Here is a 15,938-nt window from a genome sequence, read left to right as displayed (position 1 = left end):
AAGATGTCCTTTTCATTATACACAACTGAAATGCAAAAGTAGGAAGTCAAGAAACACCTGGAGTAACAGGCAATTTTGGCCTTGGAGTACAGAATGAAGCAAGGCAAAGGCTAATAGAGTTCTGCCAAGAGAATGCACTGGTCATAGCAAACATCCTCTTCCAATAACACAAGAGAAGACTCTACACATAGACATCACCCAGATGGTCAACAGCGAAATCTGAATATATTCTTTGCAGCCTTGACATACTCTTTTACTAATTTGGAAGCAGTCTGTTGTTCCAAATCCAGTTCAAACTCTTGCTTCTTGATTTGCGTACAGGTTTCCCAGATGGATAAGGTGGTCTGATAATCCCATCTCTTTAAGAATTTTCCAGTTTGTTGTGATCTACACAGTCAAAGGCTTTAGCATAGTCAATGAAGCAGAAGTACACGTTTTTCTAAAATTCTCTTGCTTTTTCTGTTTTCCAACAGATGGCAATTCCCTGGTGGCTCCAACAGTAAAGGTATTGAAAGAGTTATTCTAATTGTATTTCTTGTGTTCAAATAGGTAAGTAGAGACATGAAACATATTCAAAGATTAAAATGAAACATCTATAGGTGAAAAGTACAATATCTGAGATGAAAAATGCCCTATAATGGTTAAATAGCAGCTTAGACATTGCAGAAAGAAAGAGTAATGAACTTGAAGACATAGCAAGAGAAACATTCAAAATGAAATGCAGGGAGAAAATTAAATTTAAAAATTCATGGAGCATCTGTGAACAGTGGGACACCTTCAAATAACCTAACAAATTTTAAACTAGAATCCTCAAAGAGTTACTAGACAGTAGGGACACAGCAAGAGATATTTCAAAATAAGTGAAAAGTTTAGATAAAATCTGATGAAATCTATAAACCCATGGATCCAAAAAAGGTCAACAAACACTAATCACAAGAGGTATGGAAAAATTTTCAAAAAGTCACATCAAATTAAGCTGCTTAAAATCTGTGATAAGGAGAAACTCTTAAAACCAGTCAGAGAAAAGAGTATTATTTTGTTCATAGCAACAAAGGAAGGATAGTAATAAATTTCTCATTAAATGCAATGCATGGTTTAAGACAGCACAGTAACATCCCTAAAGTATTGAAAGCAAAAGAACAACTGTCAAACTAGAATTCTATACCCAGAGAAACTATCTTTAAAAATAAAGACATCATGAAAATGCACAAAAGTTGAAAGCATTCACAACTATCAGATCTTACAAAAAAATCTTAAAGGAGCTCCTTTTGTCATAAGGTAAATTGCACCAGGCTAAAATATGCATCTAACAAGGGTTAGAAATACACCAGAATGGTAAATGTATGAAAAAATATGTAAAGACTTTCTAATTATTCATGTATTTTAATAGAAATATCTCTTTTAAAAAAAGTGATGCACTTTATAGAGATTTTAGCACATGTATGAGAGAAAAGGAAGTATACTACTGTAAGGTCCTCATGTTACAAGTGAAGTGGTAAAATTCACTTGAGGTAGACTGTGATTGCAGGCTTCTCTGGTGGCTCAGACGGTAAAGCGTCTGCCTGCAATGTGGGAGACCCGGGTTCCATCACTGGGTTGGGAAGATCCCCTGGAGAAGGAAATGGCAACCCACCCCAGTACTCTTGCCTGGAAAATCCCATGGACAGAAGAGCCTGGTAGGTTACAGTCCATGGGGTCGCAAAGAGTTGGACACGACTGAGCAACTTCACGTTCACTTTCAGGCTGTGATAAAATGAAGATTATAATATAACTCCATAGAAACCACTAATAATCAACTTCTTCCATTGATAAAGACGCTTAAATGGAATCATAAGCATGCGTGCTAAGTTGCTTCTGTCATGTCCGACTCCGAGTAACCCTGTGGACTATAGTCTGCCAGGCTCCTCTATCCTTGGGATTCTCCAGGGAAGAATATTCTAGTGGGTTGCCATGTCCTCCTCTGGATGGAATCATAGACTCAATTTATCCAAAAGGCAGACAATGAGAAAATGGGAACAAAGAAAAGATGGGACAAACAGAAAACAAAATAGCAAGATGGCGGATTTAACCCCAACTGTACCTACAATTGGAGAAGGCAATGGTACCCCACTCCGGTACTCTTGCCTGGAAAATCCCATGGATGGAGGAGCCTGGTAGGCTGCAGTCCATGGGGTCGCTAGGAATCAGACACGACTGACCGACTTCACTTTCACTTTTCACTTTCATGCATTGGAGAAGGAAATGGCAACCCACTCCAGTGTTCTTGCCTGGAGAATCCCAGGGACGGAGGAGCCTGGTGGGCTGCCGACTGTGGGGTTGCACAGAGTCGGACACAACTGAAGCAACTTAGCAGCAGCAGTGGTACCTACAATTACATTAAATTTAAAGATGCAGATACCCTCAATTAAATGGCAGAGGTCATCAACATCATCTGTCATTTGAGAAATACAAGTTAAAAACATAGTGAACAGAAGTGTTTTGTTTTCTACACAAGTATTAGAATAGCAAAATCAACAACAAAAAAACTGGTGAAGGTGCAGTTTTGGGTGTAACAGAGCAATGTTACTCTGGTAAGTGCCAATGGGGATGCAAAATATTTTTGGGAAACAGCCTGGCAGTTGCTTATAAGGTTAAACATACACTCACAATGAAAGTGAAAAGTGAACATGTTAGTCGCTCCATCATGTCTGGCTCATTGTTACCCTATGGACTGTAGCCCACCAGGCTTCTCTGTCCCTGGAATTCTCCAGGCAAGAATACGGGAGTGGGTAGCCATTCCCCTCTCCAGCGGATCTTCCCAACCCGAGGATCAAACCTGGGTCTCCTGCATTGCTGGCAGATTCTTACCATCTGAGCCACCAGGGAAGCCCCGACACTCACAATATGACCTTACAATCTCTAGGAACATAAGATAAATGAAAACTTAGGTTCACATAAAAAGCTGCAGGTAAATATTTATTTTGGCTTTATCCTGGACAGATATAAAAAATTATGAACAAATTATATTTTTGCTCCAACTAGGATACAATGAAATACTATGTATCAATAACATTCCATTGATATAAGCAACAACATGGGTGAGTTTTAAATGTCTAAAGCTAAGTGAAATAAGCGATATTTAAAAGGCAATATAAAGTTCTGGAAAAGGCAAATCTAGGTGCAGAGGTTGCCAGAGAGCAGGGGTGGGGAGTTGGAAATAAAGGGACAGCACAAGGCATTTTTTGTGATTGATGAAAATGTTCTGTATATTAAATGTGGTGGTGGTTACACAACTCTATGTGCTTACTAACACTCATAGAACTATATGCCGAAAAGATTTTACTCATTAAGGAAACATTTTTAAAGTAGATCTAATTCAACTTTTCTCAGGAAGTCACTCAGGTACCTTCACTACAACTATTCCTCTCAGTCCCTAAGTTTGAAAGGCTAGTCTACTGGAAATGCTCAGAAGAACTATATTGTTTGTGTAGTCTCCATCATTGTTTGTTACGGACAGCTAATTATTGACTGAGTTAGATACACAGTTTATTCTGGACCATAAGGCATCGCATTTTTATCACTCATACTCCCAATAGTTTGGCAGTGCTAATTCCCATTAATTGCACATTATCGGTATGGACAGATCCAAACAGGAAAAGCAACTAAATGGTTACCGCAATTATCTAGATAATTAAACTTAAAGCATGCATTTCATTCAAGCATCTGTTAGCATCCACAGTCAACAGGGAATGTTAAGAGTTCTGTTAACCACCCACAAAATGTATTTTAGTTTTTTCCCTGAGTACAAGTAACTGCATCTAAATTTGATAAATTTAGCAAATTTTCATAGTCTATGTATTTAGATAGATTTTACATTAAAATTCTGCTTAGATTTTACATAAAAATTAAAATGACACACATGCTTATTTTTTTCCTCTGTGACATATCCTAATGACTTTCTGTTTAGAATATACATAAAACTTAAAATGACACTATTTAGAGTGTAGATTTTAGATTTTACATAAAAATTAAAATTATTTAGATTTTACATAGAAATTAAATTTTTATGTAAAAAAAAGATTAGATTTTTATATAAAAATTAAAATAACACACATGCTTATTTTTTCCTTTGTGGCATATCCTAATGACTTTACTCTATTTCTACTGAACCAGCAATGGGGTTGTATGTAACACTTGTCTATGTAAAACACGATTAAGAAGACAGTGAATCAAATAATTAGATTCATGATTCAACCATAGCATGTGTGATTATAAGTAAACATGACAAAATATTAATGGTATTATCTCTTAGTTATAGGACTACATGTAAATTAATTTCCCAAATGTCCCACAATGAGAATAACTGACTATATTAATTAGTGAAAAACTTTATTCCTATAAAAATAGCAGCAACTAAAAGTGAAGGAAACAACAAATGAAAAAAACCAAGAAAAGTTTGGCTTCCTGTCATGACGAAGGCAATTCTCAGCTAAGAGACCTTAGATATGTTATTTTAAACCTCTGAGTTTCTGTTCCTTTACTAACAAAACAAAGAAAATACTTAACTCATAGAGTTGTTGCAAAGATTGTAAAAATAGTATTTGAGATGTAGTAGATGCTAAATAAATTTACAGAAGACTGAACGCTGAAGAATTAATGCTTTGAACTATGGTGCTGGAGAAGGCTCTTGAGAGGAGATCCAACCAGTCCATCCTAAAGGAAATCAACTCTGAATACTCATTAGGGGGACTGATGCTGAAGCTGAAGCTCCAATTCTTGGGCCACCTGAAGCTGACTCACTGGAAAAGACCCTGATGCTGGGAAAGACTGAAGGCTGGAGGAGAAGGGGACGACAGAGACAAGAGGGTTGGATGGTATCACTGACTCAATGGACATGAGTTTGAACAAGCTCTGGGAGGTGATGAAAGACAGGGAAGTCTGGCATGCTGCAGTCCATGGGGTCACAAGGACTGAGAGACTGAACAACAACTCAAAATAAATTTAACCACTATTATTCACCTTATAAGAAGTTCACTAATAGTAAAACAAGCCAAACTTCTCTGGGATTCCCTTTAATGCTTAAACCTTCAATTAAGTCGTCAATCCTCTATATACAATAATTTTTCCTTAAATCATATACATCATCCAAAAAACACACCTTGGTAAAAAAATAAAAAAATCTTTCTTATATCATTTCAGTTCAGTTGCTCAGTCATGTCCAACTCTTTGCAACCCCATGGACCGCAGCACACCAGGCATCCCTGTCTATCACCAACTCCCGGAGCTTGTTCAAAGTCATGTCCATCAAGTTGGTGATGCCACCCAACCATCTCGTCCTCTGTTGTCTCCTTCTCCCCACTGCCTTCAGTCTTTTCTGGCATCGGGGTCTCCAAGGAGTCAGTTTTTCGCATTAGCTGGCCGAAGTATTGGAGTTTCAGCTTCAGCATCAGTCCTTCCAATGAATATTCAGGACTAATTTACTTTAGGATTGACTGATTTGATCTCCTTGTAGTTCAAGGGACTCTCAAGTGTCTTCTCCAACACTTTTTAAAATACTTGTTCCCTAAAAGAGAAGCTTGAATTGAATTTAGGGCAAATAACTCACAAGATAAATTCCATTTTATCAGATAAATTTTTAATCAATGCATATTTCTTTTTCTGAAGTTCTTAACTCTGCTCAGAGTCTTCCTATATGCCCAACAACTCTGATGGATGAGGATTATTCCAATCACTAAATTAAAAGAGTGAGAAGTGTGGTAGAAGTGAATATAGTGTTTGGATAAGAAGTTTACAAATTAGCAATGAATGAAACTTTTACAAAAAGGTACAGGTGTTTATCGGAGAAGGCAATGGCACCTCACTCCAGTACTCTTGTCTGGAAAATCCCATGGATGGAGGAGGCTGGTGCTGCAGTCCCTGGGGTCCCTGCGAGTCGGACATGACTCAGCGGCTCGCTTTCACTTTTTACTTTCATCATTGGAGAAGGAAAAGGCAACCCACTCCAGTGTTCTTGCCTGGAGAATACCAGGGACGGGGCCACCTGGTGGGTTGCCGTTTATGGGGTCACACAGAGTCAGACACGACTGAAGCGACTTAGCAGAGGTGTTTATGAGGTTGCAGAATGAGACATAGCTTCACAGAATTTGGAGGAACAAAGCATTTTATTGATGAGTTATTTTGGCTAAACAGACCAATATTTTTCATATAATTATTGACTTGTCCAGTCTGTTGCTTGAAAAATATATGTATAGATAAAATGAGTATAAGAAAACTTAAATTGGGGACCAACAAGAGAAGGGAATGAAAATGAAAAGAAAGGACTGCTATAAATTGAGCATCTGTGCATGAGTGCTAAGTCACTTCAGTTGTGTCCGACTCTTTGTGACCCTATGGATGTAGCGCACCAGGCTCCTCTATCCATGGGATTCTCCAGGCAAGAATACTGAATTCTCCATGCCTTCCTACAGGGGCTCTTCCCAACCCAGGGATCGAATCTTCATCTCTCCTGCATTGCCAGGCAGGTTCTTTACCACTAGCACCACCTGGGAAGCCCCCAGTCAAGCATCTGCTAGAAATCAAATACATATTTTACAAATGACACTGAAAAGCTATGGAACGTATTACAAGGCAAAAATATTTTTAAAAAGCAACTATTTTATGAATGAGGATTGATTGTAAAATACATTTATATTTAGTTACTATTTTATTTATATATTTATTTATATAATGTACTTTCAATCAAACTTTGTTAAGGTATGTATTGATTACTTGGTATTTATATAAGTATAATTGCATCTTATAGCATTGCATGCTTCGTTGCTCAGTTGTGTCTAACTCTTTGCTACCCTTTGGATTACAGCCCACTAGGTTCCTCTGTCCATGGGATTTTTCAGGCAAGAATACTGCAGTGGGTTGCCATTCCCTCCTCCAGGGGATCTTCCTGACCCAGGGACTGAACCTATGTCACCCAGGTTTCCTATATTGCAAGTGGACTCTTTACTTACTGAGCATAGTTACTAAGCATAGTTACTTAAAATATATGTGCTGTAGTTTTTAGAATTTTTAAATTTATTGATTTTAATTGGAGGCTAATTACTTTACAATAATTTTAACCTGAAACTTCCTGCTTACATTATCCAATTATACAATTATCAAGTAAAATTATGTCATAATTTTAGACAATTTAAAAAGATAATCACTTATCCTAATTACCAAACTTTTTCAAAAATCATATACACTTTTTTTAATCACAACAAAGCTTTAATCTAAAACAATTTTAGAAGTAGAAAATAATATCTTGTCCCTTAATAGGGCAATTAAAATACTGGATTTCTAAAAACATTTAGGTATAATAACCATCATGTTCAATACTCTAATGGTATGTAAAAAAGCTCATATCCAGTCATCCTGCCGCTGCCGCTGCTGCAGCTGCTAAGTTGAGTCAGTTGTGTCCGACTCTGTGCGACCCCATAGATGGCAGCCCAACAGGCTCCTCTGTCCCTGGGATTCTCCAGGCAAGAACACTGGAGTGGGTTGCCATTGCCTTCTCCCAGTCATCCTAAAACCACATAATTCATATATGAGGCATAGCTTACACTGCAAATATAAATAGAAACACACAGTGGCTGTTCACACTGTCAACACTGTTTAGAGTTCTTAATCTGTATCACCTGTCGACATTACACTGACCTAGAACATCATTTGAGGATCGAGAAGAAAATGGAGTGTGGACAGTGAAGATGGTGGACAAGTCTCAGAATGAATGAACAAACTTTGTTAAAAATGTAAAATAGTTTTGCCAAAATTGCTTCCTTTAAACACCCTTCAGAATTCTAGAGTTTCAATTCCCACATTCTCCCAGGGTACCTTGGACTTTTAATTGGGAAGTTTAAAAGACAAAATGAAGTGTTAATGACTTCAGCACAAATAGCGTAACTGTGAATTGGTTTTCTGAGGTTACTCTCTAAAGATAGTTTTTGGATCTTCTTAGCCAAATACTTAACCTCATTAAATCTAAGCTTCATTTATAACATTTTTAATATTATAAATTCAATATTTTTATATTTTTCAAAAGAACCTTGAAAACATTTAATGAAACCAATACTGAATTAACAAGAAAAGTTATTCTAAAGTAAGTAAAACATAGAGGCCAAAGCTACAAAATTAGATTTAAATGTTTAATTAATTTGATAAAAGAAAAATGTCTAAATTTGTACATAAACGCTCTATGTCACTGGAGTAAATTATTTGAGGAGTTACTTCAGTGTTTATTCTTACCTATCTTATCAGTCAAAATATTAAATTATATCCATGCAGGAACATAAACATACCTATTTAAGAAACCTAACCCCCAACTGTTTGAAGTACTCAGATCTTAAATGATCTTAATTTGCATTCTCTAGCTTACCTATTCATTTATTGCTTTCATTTACAAGTTAACTGTGTCAGCCAGTCAAAATTATGGTTTATAGTAAAATCAATATTTAACTTTAGTAGGATATATTGGACTTCCCTGGCGGCTCAGATGATGAAGAATCTGCCTGCAATACAGGAGACCTCAGTTGATCCCTAGGTTGGGAAGATCCCTGGAGAAGGGAATGGCAACCCACTACAGTATTCTTGCCTGGAAAATCCCATGGACAGAGGAGCCTGGTGCACTATAGTCCATGAGGTTGCAGAGTCAGACACGGCTAAGTGACTAACACACACACAGGATATATTACAAGGCGGACAACCTATGTTTTGTAGGGAACTAGGTATAAGGAAGGTTGAGAAGTGCTTGCAAACGAGACTCTCAACCAGGGCTGAACATTCTTGCAAATGAGATGTTCTGCCCAGTGTAGGGAACTAGGTATAAGGAAAGTTGAGAAGTGCTTGCAAACGAGACTCTCAACCAGGGCTGACATTCTTGCAAACAAGATGTTCAGCTAAGAATCCTCTATTTGTTCCCGTGGGAAAAGAACATTTCTTGCACACAAGGATGTTTCTCTGATTCCTCAAAAGGAACAGACCCAGGGACAAAATGGATTCTACGTTGATAAGGAAGTTCCCCAAAACAACATCTTAGCTGCAGTAAATAAGTCAAGGTAAAGGTTATCTTGCCCTGCGCCTTCGCACTGTATAGTCTCTGAATCATAGTGCTTGGCAACTTGCCCTGTAGGTTGTTGTGCAAGGGATATAAAATAAACCAGTTGTAAGAAGCAAGTGTTAAAATATAAAGATTCAAACCACTCTGCAGTGTTGGTGTTTCATTCCGTCGCCAGCAATGTTTAATTAATGTTTTGCCTGACATCAAAATATTTTCAGTCTCTCTGTAATGGCCTGTGATTTTTGTCACCAACCATCTATCCCTTTCATGTAATAATACCCTCATCTTTCTTTACTCTACCCTCAGTCTATAAACTTTGGATAAACTTGATCCCATCTTGTCTCAAAGTTAAGCATAAACCAATGAAGGAACTTATTGCCCTGGACAATCAAAAGAATCAAATTCCCTGAACACAGTGTGAGGTTCAGAGATATGAATTTGCCCAATGAAAACCAGTGAGATGCAGTGGGATCTTAAAACTTTATTTCTTTTCCTGTGGGATTTGAACTTGGAATCAAGTAGGTATGGGCAACTGACTTGATACCATGAAAACTGAAAATGAAGCAATGTTAATGCCTGAGCCAAGAGATACCCTGCAAAAATCCTTCATCCTCTAAATGCAGCCAAGCCAGAAGCCACATCTCCCACGGGAGTTTCTATTACAACTGGCTACATAGCCCCTTGAGCTTCCCAGGCAGCCCTAGTGATAAAGAACTCACCTGCCAATGCAGGAGAAAAAAGAGATGCAGGTTTGATCAGTGGGTCAGGAAGATACCTTGGAGAAGAAAACGGCAACCCACTCCAGTGTTCTTGCCTAGAGAATCCCATGAACAGAGGAGCCTGGCTGGCTACAGTCCATTGGGTCACAAAGTCAGACATGACTGAAGCAACTTAGCATGCACATATCCCCTTTATCTTTAGGAATTTAGGGTTGGATATTCTGTCTTTTGTAAGTTTTCTTTTTTTTTTTCTGAACCCTCACCCCCGACAGTGGGAGTACGGTCTTTAAAAAAAAAATCGAATTTACTAATGTCTGTGCTGGGTCTTTGTTGCTGCACATGCTTTTCTCTAGTTGTGGTGAACAAGGGCTACTCTCTAGTTGCCCTGTGCAGGCTTTTCTTTGCAGTGGCTTCTCTTGTTGCAGGGCTTCGGGCTTCAGTAGTTGCATGGGCTCGGTAGTTGTGGCTCCTAAGCTCTAGGGCACAAGCTCAGTAGTTGTGGCATACAGACTTAGTTGCTCCAGGCATGCGGAATCCCACGGGATCAGGGATCAGGGATTGAACCCAGGTCTCCTGCACTGGCAGGCGGATGCTTTACTACTGAGCTGCCAGGAAAGCCCTGTATAGGTTTTCGTTTGCTTGTTTTTGCCTGCTATAAACTTCATGCCTATTATAAACACTGTATTGTGCACTTAAAACTTTGCCAAGAAAGTTGATCTCACTTGAAGTTTTCTTACCACAATGACAACAATGAATAAGTTAGACAAAGGGGGCAGAGGGAGGGAGCTGGCCTTTTGCTTTACCTTTGAAGAGTGGGAGATCTTTAATGAGCAAGTTATTCGGTGAAATCTGTACAGTGGGGGTGTATTGATACCATTTAAGTGCCAGAAACAGAGCGTGTAAAACTACAACAATTACACTTCTTTATTTATATTTACCATCCTGAGGCTCAGAGAGATATTAATGGCGGAGACCAGGGGAATATGATGGTGCAATAAACTTGACCTCTCTACGATCTATTTTTTGAGCACTACAAATATAGCTTCTACTCTTATATTTAGTACAGACTTTACATAGTTAAAATAATAGATACAGAGATCAGTTAAAGATTAAAAATCTTGCAGCTCTAGTCCTTTATATATGATTGCCCTCCCCGCCACCAAAGTTTCTTTCTGTCTCTGATGTATTTGTCAGGCAATGGTGTTGCTAATATTCCTAACTGATGATGTCCATATATTTGATATTTTTGTAAGTATTTCAGTCAACAGCAAAAGCAAAATTACCCTTTTTCTTTTTTCCATTACAATAACTTTTCACTCATTAACTTTTGAATGACTAAATATTCTCATGCCCAAAGCTTACAAAATAATTTATAAATTATTTCAAAGAATTTTCCAGCCCCCTCTGTGAATATAGACCTCATCTAAATGAATATTCTTACCACTTACCATTTTTATCATTTTTATTCTCCAAAAGTTCTTATTTACTATGTTCAACATTCACGAAAAGGTAATTGGGAAATAAAGTATATAAATATAGGAACATAAAGAGAAAGTGTTGCAGTCAACAAAGGAAGAGACATTTTTAGCAATCTAGAACCCTATTGAAATAACTGTTAAAATTCTAAGGCAGGTATATGTTTAACTTTTTTCATGTATACTGTGTCTCATGAAGTAATTATATATCTTTTTTCTCTGCTTGGGTAATGTGATTCCAAAATAAATCTCATTTAAGCCAAAAAAATTTATATACCTTTTAGATTGTCTACTGTTTTTCTAAAATAATCTAAAATATACAGTAAACATTTGAGTACATGAATTTTTAAACCACTCTTTAGCAAAGGAATATTTTCAAGGTTAAAAGATAACATTGGAATTAGAGTTTAGTTTTCTTACCTTTCTGGATATGTAAGTGATTTTAGCTTGAGAAGCTGAATAGTGTATTTGCACGTGGAACATTGTTGATTTGAGCTTTGAAAATATGCCAAACCAATGCTTGAAATATTTGCAACATCATTTAAAAATTGACCAAGAATCTTGAATTCTTGAAGTTTGTAAAATATTTTGTGCCTCCTAAATATAAAATTTGATATCTCATCATATTAGTAATTTGAAATGTAATACAACTTTAAAATCAATATAACCTTATCAGTGTTAGGTAGAAATACCAATCTTATAGTGAAAAGGCCAAACAATAAAATATGTGACATTTATTAAAATAATATAAACTAATTAAAAACAAGATAAAGTAAAAAGATATGTAATCCCACATTCAAATATTTGGGGAAAATATTTTGGAGAAAAATTGGGATTTCTTGTCTTTCCATCTCGGTGTCTAGATTCTACACTTGTCTAAGATTAGAGAATCCATATCTTGCCACTTTTTATAAGCCCCTGAACAGCTATCACCATTCTTTGAATGGACTGGACCCACAGATAATATTCCTTTCCTGCTCTGTGCCACTTTGTCATATCATGGGTCTGCCTGCCTCTAAAGGAAAGAACAAGGGAGGAGGAGGAAAAATAAGAAAGAAGAGGAGGAAGAAAGAAAGGGAAGGAGGAGGGGAGAGAGGATGGGTGGGAGACATGAAGGAAAGGAGGAAGGAAGGAAGGAAGGAGAGAAGAGAAGGAAAAGGGGAGCAGGGAAGGGAAAGGAAAAGTAGAGGACCGGAAATTTTTTTTTAAATCTGTTAAAGAAGTTCTTTGTTTGAGGCAACTGTCACACACAGAATGGCTGAAAAGCAACCAGCGGCACACCCAGCACTTGTGCCACCTTATATTTGGCCTGTTGCCTTCTCCTTTGGATTCCCAAAGCATCTAGACCCTAAAAAGGTTGTTATCACTCCCCTCAAAACCCACCCTGTCAGGGTGACTACCTCCTCTTTCACAGAACATGTCATTGGTCACATCTCTAACTTCTGTCCAAGAACTTATCTAGATTTCTCAGAGATACTTCAGAGTCAGCGTATCCAGATGGAAACATGTTGTCTCCCCCACAAAACTCATATCTACTCCATTCATTCCAAATACCAACTGTTTGCTCCTGATCACCACGTCTCTACCTCCAGCTGAGCCCTGTCTAATGAGACCCAGACAACTGTTATTCACCATGTCTACTTGGATATCTCAAGAATGCCTAAAGCTCAGTAAGTTCAAATTTAATGACATCTTCCCCAACACTCACCTCTCACCAAAAACCCTATAAGCTTAGAAATTTCCTTATAATTTTACATGGAACCACAATGCACTGTCCATACCAGACAACCAGACTTCACCCTTCAGATCATCCTCTCTTTCAACTCCTACATCTAATCTATCCTATGTGCCTACACTCAGTGGGATATCTTGAATCTTCTTTGCATCCATCCTCATCCTCATTTTTTCATTTCCACTGAAAACACTTTATCTCAGGGCATCATTGTTCTGTGCCTTTATTCTTGCAACAGCATCCTGTCTTTTCACTCTCCAATCCACTCTGGTCAAACTGTTTTTCCAAAACAAAACCCCAGGCCTGGCTTTATCCAGACTGCCCCAAAGCAAATACTTTATTGGTTTTCATTTGCTCAGTGACTAAAATAAAAACCCTTGAACATGTCCTACAAATTCTAATTCCTACAAAATCTAGGTGCTTTCTGTCTCATCATTCTCTTCCTTTCCCTGCCTCTGTTCTCCGACATATTAAAGTTCCTTCAGCTCCTGAAATGGACTACACTTCCTCCTGCTTCAGGAGTTTTGCCTTTGTTGGCCCTTCTGCCTGGAATCAGCAGAGCAGATTAACTTCTGCTCCTCAGTTTGTCTCAACAAATACAAAAAGTCCTTAGAAAAAGCTTTAGTGGCTCCACTATTTTATGTTCCCATACGTTCTATGGTTTGCCTCTAGACATTTTTCACAGAAAGATCTTATTTACATAATTTTATCACTACTCGTTTATTTTATATCCTTTATTAGACTATAAATTTAATGAGGGTAGTATCATGTTTTTCTCATCCTAGCATATTCAGCTCCTAGTACAGTGCCTAGCTCAATATGGTGGTGGTGGTTGAGTCACTAAGTCATGTCTAATTCTTGTGACCCCATGGACTCCTCAGTCCATGGGATTCTCCAGGGAAGAATACTGGTGTGCATTGCCGTTTCCTTCTCCAGAGCTCAATATAGATATTAAAAGTTGTTTGGAAACAGAAATAGTGAATATCATTATTGTATTTGTATTGTGTACAGGAAGTTCCCCACATACGAATCTTCAAGTTGTGAAGTTTCAAAGATGTGAACATGTGTTCTCATGTCCAGTCACATGTTAGTTCATGTGTCTGGTGTACACTGCCCCATGCATTAATCTTCTACAAGTAGCTGTGCCCAATAAAATACACAAAAGCACTGTGTAGAGTACAGGAGCCCAGCATCGTTATCTCAAGCAGGATGTAAAAGCAAGTGTAAAGGCAGCAGAGACGTAGCTGGTACTATTGTACTTTTCAAAGTACTGCACTGTAAGATTAAAAATGTCTTTATTTTTTTGTCTGTTTGTGTTTTACGTATTATTTGTGTGAAAAGTATTATAAACTTACAGTACAGTACTAGGTAGCCAATTGTGTTAGTTGGGTACCTAGGCTAACTTTGTCGGACTTATGAACACACTCTTAGAATGGAACTCATCCATATGTAGGGAACTTACTGTGTTTGTAAACTCTATCTGCTTTCTAGACTAAAAGTATGAAGGAACAGAAATCTAATTTTCCCTAAATTTGTCCTTAATTTCTAGTATAGTTCAAGAAATGTTATTGAATGGTTATATTGGTTTCTCTCCTTGTATCTCCTAGCTCAGTGAATGACACCATAATTCAAATAGGCACCAAATTTAAAGCTCAAAGTCACTCCTAATCACTGTTCCCTTCACTTTCACATTTAATTAATCACAAAAACAAATCTATTCTAAATCCTAAAATCCCAATTCCACTGACTTGATCCAAGCCCCCATTATCTTTCATATAAATTATGATAGCCACCACTCTGCCCCTGTTTCACACTAATCTCCCCATTACTCATCATGTGAGGAGTCAATCTAACCTGAATACACAATATTGACACTCGGTTTTAAATCCTATATTGGCATAGCAATATATTTGGCATTGTATTACAATGTGTAAGTGATTTTTAGTGACATGGTAAAAAAAAAAAAAAACTATATCATTCAGTATAAAAATCAGAAAGCAGAACACATTTGCAAAAATATCCTAATTTTCCTAAGTGAAAAAATAACATATGCATGCACAGGGCCATATATAAGAATAAGAAAGAGGAGGAAAAGGAAGAGATTGGGGTGGAAGGGAAGGAGAAACAGGAGGAGGAGGGGAAGGAGAAAGAGGAATGGTTATAAACTAACTGGTAAATGGGAGTATCCCTGCATGATGTAATTATAGATTATTCTCACTTTCTACTGTATAGCATATTTTCTCCAGCAAGAAAATACTCTTATTTTAATTTTGAAAAGGGAAGTAAAAGATCATTTAAAAGTTTCTTACTCCAATGGCATCTAAAACAGTTAATATCCCAAAGCATGACTAAATTCATTAGCAAAGAATTATTAATAGAAAAACATGAAGGCCATTGGTCAGGCTTAGAAGGACAGATTTACCTTGCGTATGGGTTTCATATTTTTACATTTTTCATGAAAAATGTACTCATCAGGTGTTTGAATAAAATGCATCAGTATTTAAAATAGTATTCTGCACAGAACATGATTCTTTGAAATCAAGACTCATAATGTGTTTGCCTCCTGAACAAGCTTGAAACAACTGCTCTAGGACCGCAGTCTGTGTGCTGTTACTGAACTCAGCCATTTTCTATCTGCATGCCTTTGAAAGCACCCTCATCCATTCTCTGATGATAATACCATCCTTTTGAACATTTCCTTGCTTCTCCCTCTGGACTCCCATAGCTCATGAGTGTTCTGTTACTCTAAGACTCATTACTGAAGCCTGTAATTATGCATTAGTCTACTTCAGTATTCTGTGACCTCCTCGAGAATGGTCACATTGCTATTTCAGTTTGGATCCCCATTATTTAGTGAAACACCTGAATACATTTGGTGCTAAATAACACTTGTTAAATAAGTAAATTTAAAAGCTAACAGAGCATGTGTCTGATAAGAATAAGTA

The 15,938-nt window shown here is 37.4% G+C and overlaps 1 protein-coding gene across 1 annotated transcript in view; it reads right to left on the bottom strand.

The window, feature by feature from the left end:
• LIPI (lipase I) overlaps positions 1–15,938 on the bottom strand; it is a 56,422-nt gene that overhangs the window by 7,460 nt on the left and 33,024 nt on the right. The window contains exon 8 of the mRNA XM_027959102.3: positions 11,682–11,858. Within this exon, the coding sequence (XP_027814903.2) occupies positions 11,682–11,858 (177 nt within the window). The remainder of the gene's footprint in view (positions 1–11,681; positions 11,859–15,938) is intronic.

Source organism: Ovis aries, chromosome 1 (genome assembly GCF_016772045.2).
Source record: "Ovis aries strain OAR_USU_Benz2616 breed Rambouillet chromosome 1, ARS-UI_Ramb_v3.0, whole genome shotgun sequence".
NCBI classification, from domain to species: domain Eukaryota; kingdom Metazoa; phylum Chordata; class Mammalia; order Artiodactyla; family Bovidae; genus Ovis; species Ovis aries.
The sequence above is the reverse complement of the archived record's forward strand: the minus strand, read 5'-3'. Positions and strand labels throughout refer to the sequence as shown.